The sequence below is a fragment of the Hyla sarda genome, chromosome 3 (assembly GCF_029499605.1).
Source record: "Hyla sarda isolate aHylSar1 chromosome 3, aHylSar1.hap1, whole genome shotgun sequence".
Classification (NCBI taxonomy): Eukaryota; Metazoa; Chordata; class Amphibia; order Anura; family Hylidae; genus Hyla; species Hyla sarda.
Window position 1 is genome coordinate 318307589 of NC_079191.1, and position 18204 is coordinate 318325792.

General features: G+C 43.0%; 1 protein-coding gene across 1 annotated transcript in view; it reads left to right on the forward strand.

Annotated features, from left to right (window-relative positions):
* The window catches only part of LOC130362524 (kinesin-like protein KIF28), a 157841-nt gene that overhangs the window by 129932 nt on the left and 9705 nt on the right, over positions 1 to 18204 (forward strand). The window contains exons 18-22 of the mRNA XM_056567162.1: positions 1112 to 1383; positions 1925 to 2059; positions 2624 to 2790; positions 4381 to 4487; positions 17338 to 17488. Coding sequence (XP_056423137.1) covers positions 1112 to 1383; positions 1925 to 2059; positions 2624 to 2790; positions 4381 to 4487; positions 17338 to 17488 — 832 coding nt within the window. The remainder of the gene's footprint in view (positions 1 to 1111; positions 1384 to 1924; positions 2060 to 2623; positions 2791 to 4380; positions 4488 to 17337; positions 17489 to 18204) is intronic.

Below are 18204 nucleotides of genomic sequence, written 5' to 3' on the forward strand. Positions count from 1 at the left end.
TCGAGCAGACCAGAGTAAAAGATAGCCGATAACACTGATCAGTGTTATCGGCTATCTTTTACTCTGGCCTGCTCGATCTCAGACCAGAGCAGAAGACGTCGGGAGATTGGCGGAGGCAGGTGAAGGGACCTCTGTCCCCCATTACAGATGATCGGATCGCCCTATGCATAGCACTGAACAGTATTAGAAATCAAATGATTGCTATAAATAGTCCCCTATGGGGACTATCAAAGTGTAAAAACTAAAAGTTAAAAAAGTAAAAAATTAAAGTAAAAATAATGTGAAAAATCCCCTCCCCCCCAATAAAAATGTAAATTGTCAGTTTTCCCCATTTTACCCCCAAAAAGTGTAAAAATAAATAAATGTATAAACCTATTTGGTATCGCCGCATGCATAAATATCCAAACTATTAAAATATAATGTTAATTATCCCATACGGTGAATGGTGTGAACGTAAAAAAATAAAAAGGTCAAAAATGTCTGTATGAAAATGTCCCAAAAAATGTATAAAAAATGAATTAAAAGTTTTATATATGCAAATGTAGTATCAAAAAAATTACAGATCACGGCGCAAAAAATTAGCCCTCATACCACCACTTATATGGAAAAATTAAAAAGTTATAGGTCAGCAAAATAGAGGGATTTTAAATGCACTAATTTGGTTAAAAAGTTTTAGATTTTTTTAAAGCGGTATGATAATAGAAAAGTATGTAATCATGGGTATCATTTTAATCGTATTGACCCACAGAATAAAGAAAACATCTATTTTACCATTAAGTGTACAGCATGAAAATGAAACCTTCCAAAATTTGCAAAATTGTGGTTTGCTTATCAATTTCCCCACACAAATAGTATTTTTTTGGTTGCACCATATATTTTATGGTGAAATGAGTGATGTCATTACAAAGGACAACTGGTCATGCAAAAAAACAAGCCCTCATACTAGTCTGTGGATGAAAAAATAAGAGTTATGATTTTTTGAAAGCGAGGAGGAAAAAACGAAAACTTTATAAAATTGTCTGAGTCCTCAAGGCCCAAATGGGCTGAGTGGTTAAGGGGTTAATATTTTATACTTACTTATAAAAACATTTTGTATTGTATATGGTTTAAGGTATGGATATGGTCAAAATCCAAGTTTATTAACAGAAAGTTTTTGATGGAAGAACTGTACCAGAAATTCCTGGATGGCAATATGACATTGGACCGTGAAAGTGATCCGTTCTGGGATCCAGTGGAGGCGATTCATTTAGGATCAGCTCACATCTGGCTTCAGTCCCTAGCTTATTGTATGAAATTGGAAGAACAGACAGAACTTCTGGATTCTGAAGGGGCACAAGAAGCCATTATTATGATAAATATTACTCCTTGCTCCAGTTGTGGAAGGTAAAGTGGTGCACAATTACACTTATATAAACCATAACAATCATAAACAGACTCTTATTTTACAGTATAGGTTGGATGAAAGGAAAAGTAGTATATTTTTGTTGAACCTATTTATTAAGTTAAATATTGTTTTATAGTCTAGTGACCTGAATGGCTAATTTTATATCATGTGACGCCAATAACCAAACTATGGGGGAGATTTATCAAAACTGGTGGACATGAAAATTTGACCAGAGAACTTTTCAAAAATGAAAGAAGCAATCTGATTGGTTGCTATGGATAATTTGTCAACTTTTCCTCTACGCAGGTTTTAATAAATCTCCCCCTATACATGCATTTAAATTTTATACATTCTGCCAATATATGGAAAAACTCCATTCATTTCTTGGGGCTGATATTGTGCAACCTCATGAGGACATCTATGAGCGTCTGTGGATGAAAAGATTATAAGCCTAGCAAGACAAATATCAGTAACCTGTTGATGCATACAAAGAGTGTTAGAATAAGTGGTTAATAAACCTCACATAATTCATATTTTTAGGCCCTTCAGTGAAGATGATGTTGTTGTTGATCCTCTGGAGTTATTAGGAAGAAAAATATTTTTCCAGATTCATATACTACAGTGTCTTGGTGTTCGATGGCTAAAGGAAGCCACAGAGAGAGGAATACAAATAGGGTAAATGAGTAATGGCATAATTAAAATACTGTATATTACATAAACTGGCTAATTTTCTTATGTATTGCCCTTCACAAAAATTACATTTGTGCACAGCCTTGCATCATCTCATTCACATCTCACAAACTTAAATAGGCACTGTCTTTTTAATACATTCAACCTTATATAGCTCAGTTTTGGGACTGCTATTCCTCTTATAGACATGCACACCATGAACAAAAGTCAACGAATTCCACCATATAAAATAAGAAAAGGAAAAGCGGCACTCACCCTTTTGTATAAATCTTAATTTCTGCCATTCCAAATATTGTGCAGTGGGGAGGAATAAAAACAGTGGAAGTTAACTGATTGCCACAGCCATTTCATGCGTCAACATGCACTTCTTTGGGCCAACGATAAGTTATCTTTGGCCCTAAGAAGTGCGTGTTGATGAAAGAAACGATTATAGAAGTTAGGTATTGCCATTGACTTTTGTTTTGACATCATACGCCCATTCGCCACTCCACTAAAATGTCTCCATTTCCACACATATGCATATAACATTCATATTTTTTTTTTTTGTAGATATCGCTTTTTTGATGTTTCTCAGTCAATATATACAAAACCAGTCTGGAAAAATGTTAATCCTGTGATTGATCATAGACTGAATTTTCTTGCATTAAACATTTCCAATGGACTCTTGAGTTACCTTCAAAAAAATGCATTGGTTGTAGATCTATGGGGTATTCAAGGTAAGGCTTTTTTTAACAGCCCATTCATTCATTTATTAAACCTTTTTGATATTCCACATTTTTATTCTGCAGTACGGTTACAGACTAAGTATGGTGTTAGGTAATAGATGCATTGCGTATCTGTATTGCTCCGACAAACTAAATCAAATAAGCTGAACTAGCAGCATCAAGCCAGTATGCCAGTCTCCAGAGCAAGTTGCAGGCTCCGAGGTCCCAGCCTCGAAGGTAGCATGGTTCGGGTCAAGGAGGTAACATAGCTGACTACAGCTCTGCTTCAAAAGAGACAGACACGCACACAGCTCTGCTTCATGAGACACACAGTTCTGCTTCATGAGAGACACACACACACACAGCTCTGCTTCATGAGATATACACACAGCTCTGCTTCATCAGACACACACACACCTCTGCTTCATCAGACACACACACAGCTCTGCTTCAAGAGACACACACACACAGCTCTGCTTCAAAAGACACACATACAGCTCTGCTTCAAGAGACACACACACTTACACACACACACACACACCTGCTTCTCCTGCTTCCCCACATTTGACACTTCCTCCAAACACAGCAGCCTCTTCTGTCTCTCCCCTGCTCAGCTAAAGATTTCTGAAGCCAAGTCCCTGGCCTCTAAACTCCCTCACTGACAGATCTTTCTCCGTGCAGATGCTTCTAGGGGGCGTGGCTTACAAGAACTCCTGAGACAGAACTGCAAGTCAGGCCCCATAGACAGCATAAAAGTCACATGGTCTCTGTCTCAGAGGGTGGGATCCAGAGGCAGTTAGGGTAAGAAAGCTGAGACAGAGTAAACACATGATAGATAATTTTGCTGTATTTTGCACTGATTAGTGCTTTATAAAGCTATGTAACAGTGCATTACTTATAATTACTTGCTTTGGAAGCTATATTTATCATTACAGGGAATTAAATAAATTATATTTTACTTAACTGGACTACCCTTTAAAGTACCCTTCCTTCAGCTGATCTTGTCCCAGTACACACAACAAAAGTTTGCAAATGACCTGTAAATAAAATAAACATATCAGCTTATTGTAACTACATACTTACCAACAACTTTGACTTTGTCAGGACAGTCCTGGGAACTACCTGCAAATAGGAAGCCCACCCAAAGGTGGGAATTTATGTGGCATATCTGGCCGTCTCAGGGAAGTGGGGTTTGAACGTCCAGATTTTAGCTTTTAAAATGTTGGTAGCTTTGTAATGGCAATGTTTCAAGACTTTTTTCATGGATTGTCATATAAAAGCACCAGCAAAAATGTCATAATGTGTGTGACTCATTCCTATAGTATTCTGAGCACCATATAATCACATCCCACAAAATACTGACACCCTGTTCTCCCCCTCACAGGGGGAAAGCCTAATGGTATAGGTTGGTATAAAGGTATGGGTTGACACACTGGACAAAATATACAAGCTCACAACCCATCCATGTCAAGGGTCCTTTCTATCTTGTAAATTTACTAGCAATAACATTAATTGTTGAGTGACGATAAAGTTTTTGCTATATACTGGAAAAGACTTTATATAAAAATAACTCATAATTTGTTGTTGTGATTGATTTTGCAGAGGGATGTCCTGAATTTAACTGGTCTTTGCTCGACATGGACTACACAAATGAAGGATGTATTTTGATTGATAGTATGAAAAGTTTACTTCCTAATTCCAATTTGGTGGTAAGGATCAAACTATCACCTTCAATGAATATATTTTACTGAATTAACTTTTTAATGAAGTTTTCTATGTTTTATTTGTGCTTAAAAAAGCCCAAGAGCACATTTCCCCCATCTTATACACAGACTTAGGACCGAGGTCCAAACACAGAAAGTGCAGCCTGGAGTGCTGAGGGGGGAGGGGGGGGGGTTCCAGCCTCATCCAATCATAGCTCCTCTCACTTTTAACTGCCATATGCTGTTGGTTGGACACACACCCCTCAGCACTCCAGGCTGCACTTCCTGTGTTTGGGCTTCGGACCTAAGTCTGTGTATAAGATGGGGGGAAATGTGCTCTTGAGCTTTTTTTAAGCACAAATAAAACATAGGAAACTTCATTTTTTTAACCAAAATATATTAGAAGTATTTTTTATTTACCATAAGGAGTGCAATAGTAAAAATTAATTTTAATGAGAGTGTCCATTTAATTTACAAACTTTGAAAAAATGCAGATCCACACAATCGGAACAATGAGTTGGGTTGACGTGTTTTGGCACAACCTTAATCATAAACCATACTATAACACACTACTACCACTCTTAAAAAATCATAAATTAGCAGGTAAAAGAAAAACATTACTTATGAAAACAGAAGTTTATGTTGGAAGAGGTTGCGTGCACAATGTAACGCACTGTGAGTGAACAAGCGCCACTAACATGCCTGAAAAACGCTTCAGAACTCATTGTAAAATACATGTGTATGTGAGGAGCAAATAATTTGAACAGAATAATGTTCACACAGTAAAAAATAGACTGCATGCAACTCTCACAATAAATATAAAGTGTACTCAGAACAAAACCCCAAAATATGATGCCTACCGTAAGGAATTAAAGGGGTACTCCGCCCCTAGCCATCTTATCCCCTATCCAAAGGATGGAGGATAAGATGTCAGATTGCCACGGTCCCGCTGCTGGGGACCCCCGGGATCGCAGCTGTCATTACTGCACAGAGCGAGTTCGCTCTGCACATAATGACGGGCAATACAGGGGCTAGAGCATCGTTACATCATGACTCCGCCCCTCGTGACATCACGGCCCGCCCCCTCAATACGAGTCTATGGGAGGGGGCGTAGCGGTCGTCACGCCCCTGCCATAGATTTGCATTAAGGGGCGGGCCCTGATGTCACGAGAGGCGGAGCCATGACATCACGCTGTTCCGTCCCCTGTATCGCCCGTCATTACGCACAGAGCGAACTCGCTCTGTGCCGTAATGATAGCGCGGTGCCGCAGCGGAAATCCAGGGGGTCCCCAACAGCGGGACCGCGGCGATCTGACATCTTATCCCCTATCCTTTGGATAGGGGATAAGATGCTAGGGGCGGAGTACCCCTTTAAGTAGATAATAAAAGAAAGGATTTTTCTTTTGCAAGACAACAGAGGGTGAGTGCTCCGATTTTCTTTTCCTACTTCTCATTTGTCATATTTGGTTAACTTGCACAAAAGAATGTGTCCGGCACTCAAGGTATGCTGGTAAAATCAAGCTTGCTTTATTGGAATCTTGGGACAACAGTCACATACAGAACGAGCATGTATGACGCATTTCACACCTGCCAGTGCTTAACTGCAGAATGAAAAACACTACCAACCACACTACTAAAATATGGGAATGTGAGGTCACATGACCGCTTACATCATCAATTAAAACAGAGGCAGTAGAAAAAACAGGAATGGGGCTGAATAATGCAGTTTGCTAGGTAACCGTTCACACTCTTGCGGAAGAAACAAAACCGCATGAGTGGTAGATTATCCTACATATAAACCAGGATCTAATAGACAATAAACTCTAATCATAGAAAAAATATTTACCCTGATGTTAACCCATGGGTTACTAATATCACAAACCGGGAGTTCACCAAATATTTATATATATATATATATATATATATATATATATATACATATACAGCAACAGGAGAATACAGCAGCACACTGCCAGCACAAAGATACAGATAAAATATGAGTATATAGATGAAACTTGAGTATATAGATAAAACATGAAAAGCTATACAGCTGTAGTGCAACAAATGAAAATATGAAATTATGAAACAGTGAGGTACTTAGCTTGCAAATTTGGTGGCCAAATAGCTTGGACTTTCCCACCATGGTAAGGTGACCTCATTTTGGGACGGACACTACACTATGAATATGCCTCTGTGTGAACAGTTCAGCAGGCATTGCAGGATCTGAAACATCCAAGGCATCTTATATACACCTGATAGAGGTGGGTGGGGTGCAAGAGCCATCATGGAGGTAGCCACTCCCCCGTATGTGTAATACAACCAAAGAATAAGTTGGCCAGCACTATTGATTCCAAACTATTATATGGACCTGGCTTACAGGAGAATACAGCAGCACACTGTCAGCACAAAGATACAGATAAAACATGAGTATATAGATGAAACATGAGTATATAGATAAAACATGAAAAGCTATACAGCTGTAGTGCAACAAATGAAAATATGAAATTATGAAATTATGAAACAGTGAGGTACTTAGCTTGCAAATTTGGTGGCCAAATAGCTGTAAGCCAGGTCCATATAATAGTTTGGAATCAATAGTGCTGGCCAACTTATTCTTTGGTTGTATTACACATACGGGGGAGTGGCTACCTCCATGTTGGCTCTTGCACCCCACCCACCTCTATCAGGTGTATATAAGGTGCCTTGGATGTTTCAGATCCTGCAATGCCTGCTGAACTGTTCACACAGAGGCATATTCATAGTGTAGGGTCCGTCCCAAAATCAGGTCACCTTAACGTGGTGGGATGGTCCAAGCTATTTGGCCGCCAAATTTGCAAGCTAAGTACCCCACTGTTTCATAATTTCATATTTTCATTTGTTGCACTACAGCTGTATAGCTTTTCATGTTTCATCTATATACTCATGTTTTATCTGTATCTTTGTGCTGGCAGTGTGCTGCTGTATTCTCCTGTTGCTGTATATTTAGCCCAGCAGCCTGCACCTGTAAGCCAGGTCCATATAATAGTTTGGAATCAATTCTTTGGTTATATATATATATATATATATATATATATATATATATATACTATTCCCTACTGCAACTCATAGTTTTGACTAGTCCTATCAACCCAAAGATACAAATAAAGATCTAAATGGAAAAAAAAAAAAATGGTGGTATTATGGTCATAAAACAGAAGAAGTGTTAACTTGCTCTTGCCTGACGGACTATTGGACCTCAGACCAGGATCTGATTGCTGTTATCACTGACACTCAGCTATCCTTCTCTCCCTCCATTTTACTTCTCCCAACAATCCCGGGTTGGTCTCTGGAACTGAAGAATGGCCTGATAGGTTTGTTGCTGGAGGCGGGTGAGACGGGTGATACCCAGGGGTGGAAGTTGACCACACCTCCGACCATCTCTGATTGGCTTTGAGAGATTTTGCATATTCATGGTTGTGAGGAATGTTTAGCAGAGTTTAGGTCTACTTGGCACCCGTGGATCGAAATTGTCTCTTCTCAGTTTCTCCATTTTATCCTTCCTAACGGGACCTCCTAATATTTGTATACGCTGCTGCCTACCTTATGGCCTTCTTGCACACCGTTTCCTTTACTTTTCTTCTTTTTCCTTTCTCCCTTTTTTCTATTCTGCTTTTTATTTTTTATTTCTTCGTTACTGTGTCGGGCGCTGCTCTCAAAATGGAGACGTGACCTGGACAGGGGATAAGATATCTAAGGCCGCAATACCAATTTAAGGGTTGGTTTGAGCTAGGGATACTACACTGTGGTTGATGTCAATGCTGTGTGGCATTCTTGCATTATGCTACTCAATTGCATTTAAATTGGTTTACCTTGCTCTGGCGGGACACCTGTTGGTGTTTCTGCTCGACCGTTTTATTTTCCTTACCTTGTTTTCTCTTTAAAAAAAACAAAACATCTTTCTTAATATGAGAAAAAAAAAAAAGATCTACATCTGTTGGCCAGAGTTGTCAGTGGTTGTAAAATATGCCTCTCCTTCTAGAGGATTTTTCCTGTATTACAAAGACTGTCCATTGATCTGAATCAAAGGCGTAACTGGAAGATTCTGTACAATTCAATGCAAAATTTGTAACAGGACCCCCAACTATAATACATCATTTGTAGCACTAATCTCTTCATGGGGATGAGAGACTTTATGTGCCCCCACAGGCTCCTGGGCCCAGGTGCACCACACCCTTTGCACCCCTTGGGCTAGTTTTCCACTCACAGTTTTTTTTCTGGCAATTTTTTTAATTTATTTTTTTAATGTATTTATTTATTAAATTTTGGTTGCATAAAATAAACAAACAGCACAATAAAGTGCAACACACAACCAGTGTCTCTGTAGGTCCACAATTCAACTCCATCACTATGACAGGGATAAGATAACAGAATGCCAATCATACACATAAGGAAAGAGCATCACCAGTACTGTCCAGAGAATTCCCACACAACAGACAAGCATACATTCACACTACCACACATACCAACCCGCCCCCCCTGCAAGACCAATATCCTAGTAGAGAAGAGTTACTGAGCCACTCCGGATGGAAGGTCAGCCGACACATCCAGCAGAAGCCAAGGAGTCCACACCTTGTCAAATTTCTTTGGGCACCTACGACAAAGCTTGGTACAACGGGACATATTTATTTACCATATTCAGCCAGCAAGACAAAGGGGGAGGGGATGCATCCTTCCACGCCATCACAACCACCTAACGGGCACAGAATAACAAGAAACAGATCAGTATTCATCTATGCGAACCAGATACCACCTCATTTAGGACTCCCAACAAGCATACCACCGGGGTAAGCAGGAAGGGGAAATCTAGATTATCTGCCAAAAACCCCATCACCTCCCTCCAAAAAGAGGCTATAACAGGACACTCCCAAACTGCATGCAGGAAGGTACCTACCTCAGCTGAACATCGAAAACATAAATCCGACGGGGACACCCCTGTACGCTTCAGCTTAGCAGGGGTATAATATAACCTCAAAACATGCTGTCACTGAATCAGTATGTCCTTACTACTCACCACCGTGGAGTAATATGAGCCCTCCACTTCCTTCCACTGGCACACGGACAGGTCAGGAATATCAGCCACCCATTTATGATAAGCATTCGAGAACAGGCTAGGCCCCAGTGTTTGGAAAAGAACATAGGACTGGGTAAGGGGATTATTGAGATCCATGGTGCCAAGGAGAATTTCAACATCAGAAAACACAGGAGTAAATGTCAGGGAGCCAAATTGCGCTTGGACCATATGCCTAAGCTGAAGTTACCTATAATTAGGCACTGCTAGGGATATCATATCTTCATTTCTGCAAAGGATAGGAAAACCTGATCCTCCCGGAACAAATGAATCACAAATTTAACTCCATGAGAACCCCAGAAACCAGCCTCCTGTAACCCATGTAGGTGAGGTATATGAACATTCCCCCACAACATGCTCGACACCACGGACCACACTTTAGCTATTGTTTGCAAGGGAAGAGGAAAAGAGGAATGAGAATGATACCTGTATAGTTAGTAAGAGCTTTCTAGGAGCCCATAAGTGCTCCAGCCAAGACAGTCGCCGAGTTCGACAGATCCAGGTCAATCCACCACACTGCACAGACCAACTGAGAGGCAAGTAAATAGTTATAGACATCAGGAGCAGATAAACTACCATGTCATTTAGGAGCCTGAAGGAGAGCCCGACCTAAGTCTAGGAGACTTTCCATGCCAATAGAAAGATCCCAAAGGAAGAGAGGGAGGGAGGACCAGGCATGCAACCTATCTACCATGGAAGTCAAGAGTGGGTCTAAATTCAGGGATGTATAGTCTGCCAGAGATACAGTAACCTCTACCCCAAGATATCTAAATCGGGAGAACTTGCAGCCTGCTGGGAGAGAAGAGGGAAGTGAAATGTCAGGTGAGAAAGCCATGAGAGAGGATTTAACCCAATTTACCCGCAAACCTGAGATAGAGCTAAACCTATCTAGTAGGTCAATCAGAGAAACGAGTGAAACCTTCTCCACAATGGATCCCCTGGGGATGCCACAGGTAGTGGGATCTCTACATATGGCCGCTGCTAAGGGCTCAATCGCCAGCAGAAAGAGGAAAGAGGATAGGGGGCACCCTTGTCTTGTCCCCCGGCCCAAGAGAAAGGGGGCAGAAACATCTAAGTTAGTACAAATACGAGCCCTGGGGCAATCATACTGTTACGCCTAGCGCTCCGGGTCCCCGCTCCTCCCCGGAGCGCTCACGGCGTCTTTCTCCCTGCAGCGCCCCGGTCAGTCCCGATGACCGGGAGCGCTGCACTGTCATGGCCGTTGGGGATGCGATTCGCACAGCGGGACGCGCCCGCTCGCGAATCGCATCCCAGGTCACTTACCCGTCCCGGTCCCCTGCTGTCATGTGCTGGCGCGCGCGGCTCCGCTCTCTAGGGCGCGCGCGCGCCAGCTCTCTGAGACTTAAAGGGCCAGTGCACCAATGATTGGTGCCTGGCCCAATTAGCTTAATTGGCTTCCATCTGCTCCCTGCCTTTATCTGACCTCCTCCCATGCACTCCCTTGCCGGATCTTGTTGCCTTGTGCCAGTGAAAGCGTTTAGTGTGTCCAAAGCCTGTGTACCTGAACTTCTGCTACCCATCCTGACTACGAACCTTGCCGCCTGCCCCCGACCTTCTGCTACGTCTGACCTTGCCTCTGCCTAGTCCTTCTGTCCCACGCCTTCTCAGCAGTCAGCGAGGTAGAGCCGTTGCTAGTGGATACGACCTGGTTGCTACTGCCGCAGCAAGACCATCCCGCTTTGCGGCGGGCTCTGGTGAAAACCAGTAGCCTCTTAGAACCGGTCCACTAGCACGGTCCACGCCAATCCCTCGCTGACACAGAGGATCCACTACCTGGAAGCCGAATCGTGACACATACAACAAGCGGACCCAGGCACAAAACCTAGGGCCAAACCCAAACACGCCCAATACCTTTCAGAGATACGGCCACAGTACAGAATCAAAAGCTTTATAGACATCAAGACTAACCACCGCCCCTGAAGAAAATCCTTCCTCCACTGCTGCGATATTAAGCTATAGGCGCTTTACGTTAACATCAGTAGCCCTACCCGGCATGAACCCAGTTTGGTCAGGATGAAAGATAGAGCCAATAACCCCATATAGGTGCGCAGCCAGTATTTTAGCAAACATCTTAATATCAAGATTCAATAGGGAGATAGGTCTGTATGAATCAGGTAGCAACAGATCCTTCCCAGGCTTGGGGAGTACCACTATCAACACCTCCCTCATAGAGTCCGGAAGAGAGTCAGCCTCAGCCACCGATTAAAACTATTTAAGGAGTATAGGGGCCAAATGCTCTTCATTCATCCCATACCAATCACCAATTATCCCGTCTAAACTCGGGGTCTTTCCATGGGGAAGATCCTTAATAGCCTGTGCTAAAAAACAGAAGTTCCCCCTTACAGGGTCTAGAAGGGGCAGAATAAAGGGAACAGTAGAAATCTCTAAAGACAGAGTTAAAGGGGTACTCCAGTGGAAAACTTTTTTATTTTAAATCAACTGGTGCCAGAAAGTTAAACAGGTTTGTAAATTACTTCTATTAAAAAATCTTAATCCTTCCAGTATATATTAGCTGCTGAGTACTACAGAAGAAATTCTTTTCTTTTTGGAACACAGTGCACTCTGCTGAATCACGAGCACAGTGCTCTCTGCTGACATCTCTATCCATTTTAGGAACTGACCAGAGCAGCATATGTTTTCTATGGGGATTATCTCCTACTCTGGACAGTTCTTAAAATGGAAAGAGATGTCAGCAGAGAGCACTGTGCTCCTGATGTCAGCAGAGAGCTCTGTGTTCCAAAATGAAAATAATTTCTTCTGTAGTATTGCCGCTGAATACTACAGAAGAAATTCTTTTCGTTTTGGAACACAGAGCTCTCTGCTGACATCAGGACATCAGGAGCACAGTGCTCTCTGCTAACATCTCTTTCCATTTTAAGAACTGTCCAGAGTAGGAGATAATCCCCATAGAAAACATATGCTGCTCTGGTCAGTTCCTAAAATGGACAGACATGTCAGCAGAGAGCACTGTGCTCGTGATTCAGCAGAGTGCACTGTGTTCCAAAAAGAAAAGAATTTCTGGAAGGATTAAGATTTTTTAATAGAAGCGATTTACAAATCTGTTTAACTTTCTGGCACCAGTTGATTAAAAAAAAAAAAAAAAGTTTTCCACCGGAGAACCCCTTTAATCAGCTGAGGGTCAGATAATATGGAACCATATCTCCCCCCACCCCCTTAATACAGGGAATAGCACTTCTATTCCCTGTATTAAGGGGGTGGGGGGAGATATGGTTCCATATTATCTGACCCTCAGCTGATTAAAGGGGTTCTCCGGTGGAAAACTTTTTTTCCACCGGAGGGCCACTATTCTTTGCTAAGTACGCCAAAAGTTTCCCATTCTCATCACCAAATGCAAAAAAGCGCCGCTCCCCTATTTGCTAACCTCAATTGGACCCTATCCTTCTGGACAGCCAATAGAGCCCTCTGCGCCTTAGCCCACGCCCTTTCACTGTCAGGTGTAGGATCTCTAATATAAGCCGCCTCTAAAATACCAACTTCTTGCAACAACTTATGCTCCGTGGCCAACCTGAGCTTCTGTTGACCCACTACCTTTGCTATAAAAGTTCCCCTAATCGTAGCCTTCTAGGCGTCCCACTGATTTAGGTGATCAAGATACGAAGCATTATGCTCCCAGTACTCAGTATGAGCAACCCCCAAGGCCTCCACTACCGCCTCAGCCTGTAGCCAACCAGGGTGCATGTGCGAAATACGGGAAGGGGGACTAGGACCTAGATTGAGAACTACCAATATAGCAGAGTGGTCTGAGATCCCCCTAGTGGTGTAGGAAACATGTCTTACCGCCTGGAGGAGATCCTCGGACACCAGAGCGAGATCAATACGAGAGAATGATCTGTGGGCAGCAGAGTAGAAGGAGAAAGCAGATGCCGTAGGGAATTTCCATCTCCAGAGGTCAGTCAGACCCAACGCCATGCGCCAGGTATTAAAATGGGAGGAGCCAGGGTCAACAGCAGTGATGCGATCGAGCTGAGGATCAGGAATGACATTGAAATCTCCTTCAAGTAAAGCAGAATCAGGGGAAAAAGAGAAAAATTTGTTATTAATGGACTCCAAGACAGAGACCTGAAATGGGAATGGGAAACCACCAATGGCAGACTTAGTAACTAAGACCGAGACGCCCCTGGCATAACTAGAATAGGAAGCATGGTATTCATGCGCTATCCATGCCCTCTTTAGGGCAAGTACATTCTGGCCCGTGATGTGAAGCAAATAATATGGGGCGACTGGTTTTTCACAAAGTCTAAACATAAGCCTCTCTTGAACTTGGAGTTAAGTCCTCGTACATTACAGCTAATAACTTTTAAGGTCCCCATCAATAGCCACAACTAAATATAGGAGCAGTAGGAAGCAAAGAAAGGCCAGGAGGAGGAAGGACAGAGCACCAGGACCACGCACACCACACATACCACAAAAAAACTGATGGGGCACAAACACTTAAAGAAAACAAAGGCAACAAAGCAGAAACAAAACAATCCCATTCATTCCCTGTCTAACACTAAACGGGACATAGCTACTACTATCCCCTAATACAGTGCAGACCTATATCCAAAAAACTACAACTATTGCGGAGCATCCACAAAACTGGAAGACTACTTAAACAGAGCACTCCCGCTCCCCCACCCACAGTAAATCGGACGGTAGCTAAGAATTACCCAGGTACACCTCAAGGATAGCTAGTACCTATGTGGTCCCTAGTAACTCCCTTCCTCTAACTAAACCCAAGAACATGGTGGAAGGAGTGATGAGCAGGACAGTCCATGGCAATTCAGTCTGGAGGTCTGACAGGAGGTGCTGCATCCACCCAGTGAAGTGCGTCCATCGGGTAGGTGAAGAACTTAGTCGAAGTTCCTTCTACAACTCGCAGGCGAGCAGGATAGAGCGTGGAATAGTGATAACCTTTGGCACTTAGCTTCAACAGGACCTCGGTAAACTGCACCCTCTGCTTGTGGAGCTCCACAGAGAAGTCTGGATAGAAGGATACTCTGCTCCCCTCATAAATGACTTCTCACTTAAGTCGGACAGCACACAGAATAGCATCTCTATCCTTGAAATGGAGAAGCTTGGCCAGAAAAGGACCGGAGGAGGAGGTCTAGCTGGGACCTTGTGTGCTCGTTCAACTTAGAAGTGTGGAGAGAAAGTGTCCACAGGGAGAAGTTCTTTAAGCCCCTTTTCAAGGAAGAGCACCACATCATTCCCCTCCACCTTTTCAGGAGGCCCACCAGGCATATATTGTTACGCCGCATGCGGTTCTCCATATCATCCAACTGACCCAGATCTCCTGTCACCTGACGGTGTAGTGAGTTCACCCTGTCCGGCAAAGGATTATCCTGCCGTAATTCGTCAACTTTCGTCACCATGATTGATTGACAGGAAGTAAAGGCAGTCAACAATTCGTAAAACCGCTGATCCAGAGCAGCTGCATCATAAACAGGTCTGTCCGAGGTTAAACTCTGTGGGGAGGTCGGAGAACCATCCAGTAAGGACAAAGGTGCAACGGGAGAGGTCCCCCTGGAACCGTCTAGAGGTCTCCCTGGAACCGTCTAGAGGTCTGGAAAACTGGCTCAGCGCTTTCACCGCATGCACAGACACTTTAGTAGCAAGCGGGGTCTGAGCTGCAGGATCCCGGTGAGAAGGGCCACAGGAACGAGAGGACCCACCATCAGAGGAGGCATCCTCATCCAAGGTCGGCCTGGAGGTATAAGCATTCAGTTTATATTTCTTATATCCACGTTTGTCACGGGAGCCACACATGGCTGGCAGGGAACACAGAGCAGGTAGAAAGACACTAGTAGTAAAGTCCCAAAAGCCCTGCACACCCTTGCTGTGTTGAACTGTTATCAGCAGCTATCCGGTAAGGCACCACCAGTCCTAGCAAGGACTCAGGTTCCTTTCGGGGTACTCACAGTTCAGCAAGGCTGGTAGCAGACCAGAAGTGTAGGGGGCACTCTCAGCATGCACAGGACAATCCCAGTTAGGTACTTCTCAAAGTAGGTCAAATAGCAGCAAGCAGCCAGACAACAGGGCCAGCGAGGGAGCAAGCAAGGTCTGGGCACAGGAAGCAGGATGACAACACCACCTTGTCCCAGCAGGAGGCTTCTTGGCAGGAGACAACACTCAGCACTTTCACTGCCTCTTCAGCCAGCCGTGGTGGCCGCTGCGGGATGCAACCGCTCACTCTCCCCAATGATAGTCTTCTGGCAAATTTTTGGAAAACTGCCACTGCAGTTTTTGAGCCAAAGTTAGAAGTGGGTTCAGTAGGAAGAAGTATAAGCCATTCCTTTTGAATACACTTCTGGGTGTGCACTTTGTCATGCTTTATTTCTTCTGTGGTTGCACTGCAGGGAATTGGAGCACTTGCTTCCTGGTTTCTCCACAGTTTATTCACGCCACGCCCCCTCCAATGATGTCTATGGGAGGGGGTGTGACGGCTGCAACGCCCCCTCCCATAGACATGAATGGAGGGGGAATGCCGTGATGTCACATCTCCCATCCTGGAAACACAGAGGTTTCCGAGAGTGGAGCAACAGCCCGGTACAGAATGCTGGGTGATGCACAGAGATAGGGGGGGGGGGAGGGTCCCAGCAGCGATCAGACATCCCCCCCCCCCCCACGATCAGACATCCCCCCCCCCCCCCCACGATCAGACATCTTATCCCCTATCCTTTGGATACGGGATAAGATGTCTGTGTCCGGAATACCCTTTTAAGTTAAAGGGGTATTCCAGGAAAAAACTTTTTTTTTATATATATCAACTGGCTCCAGAAAGTTAAACAGATTTGTAAATTACTTCTATTAAAAAATCTTAATGCTTTCAGTACTTATGAGCTTCTGAAGTTAAGGTTGTTCTTTTCTGTCTAAGTGCTCTCTGATGACACCTGTCTCGGGAACCGCCCAGTTTAGAAGAGGTTTGCTATGGGGATTTGCTTCTAAACTGGGCGGTTCCCGAGACAGGTGTCATCAGAGAGCACTTAGACAGAAAAGAACAACCTTAACTTCAGAATCTCATTGATACTGAAAGGATTAAGATTTTTTAATAGAAGTAATTTACAAATCTGTTTAACTTTCTGGAGTCAGTTGATATATACAAAAAAGTTTTTTCCTGGACAACCCCTTTAATTATTGGCTGAGCTAACTTTTTCTTGGGTCAAGAAAAGGGCCTGTCGGAACAGCAGAGGCAGGGGATTGGTGAGATGAATAAAAAAAAATGTTTGTTTGTTTACTTTTCTGTTGTTTAACCCAGTCTGTACCCACTCCTTTGTTTTATCCCACAGGCAACCCCATTAAAGCTAATGCATTTTTTGTATTGTGCCACTGCCAGCTCTGTATACACAGCTTTTAGCTGTATACACTGTATATTATTTGTTTTGCAATGGCCCCCATTTAAATTGTAACAGATATAAATGAATCTTGTATTGTCTAATCCTGCAGACAGTCATACTTTCCTCCAACAGTTCCCAACATGAGAACCTACTGAACATAAGTTAGCATAAAGTTGAGAACAGATTTGAAAAAAAAAAAAGTTCCAGAGTTTGTCTGTTACCATGGAGATACATAGGTCTGCATAGAGCTGTAGACTCAAAATGACCGGATATTTTTAATTAAGAATTAATGCAAACTTCATTTTTCATTTTAGATGCATGGAGGCAACTAAAATAGGTATAATTTCCTTTATTCATTGAATTTATTTTTTTTTTTTTTACTTTGCTGCAGGACCCAAATAGTCATGTATCTGAACTTTATTTGAAATTGTTAAAGCTGGAACAAGAAACAGAACTTTTACGGGACATAAATAGATCCTTAAGAGAAGAGAATATTTTTCTTAAAGAAACACTGAAGCAGTCTGACACATGGAAATGCCAAGGTCCGTTATTTAACAAAAAGTTAAAGTTATGCAGAGATCATTTTTTGTATTTTTTAACCATGGTCAAGTGTGGTACCCAACCAATGTTTGGTGACTCTGGGATCAATGGACAGCTGGGAGTTGTAGTGCATGTGGTCACCAGTTGCCACAGTAGCAGGAGTGAAATTCCTGACCTTTGCACACTTTCCAGATTTGGTACACAGTGACAATGGGGTGGTCTAATGGTGGTATTAGTCTCTGCCACCTGGGGAAATAAGTAGCAATAAGGTACTCATAAAACGGTGGAATGCAGGCCTTTCAGAAAATAAGATGTGGGAGCCATGATGCTATAGACTTGGCCTGAAGCCCAAGCAGATTTCAGTAATGTAAACAAGTACATGTACATATTCCCCTCTCTGCCTCTGATGACAATCCTTTCATGGAGAAAGAGTCCAGAAGTTATATACATGCAGGTAGGGGGTCTCAATTTGAAGGGCTGGCAGTTCAATGTCCTTCAATGCAATGTGAATGTGGCTATGTTCTTACAGGTGTTAGCAGCATACTCACTTATGACCAGCATATAGCAAAATACATAGGAAATAATTAGAGATGAGCGAACTTACAGTAAATTCGATTCGTCACGAACTACTCGGCTCGGCGGTTGATGACTTTTCCTGCATAAATTAGTTCAGCCTTCAGGTGCTCCGGTGGGCTGGAAAAGGTGGATACATTCCTAG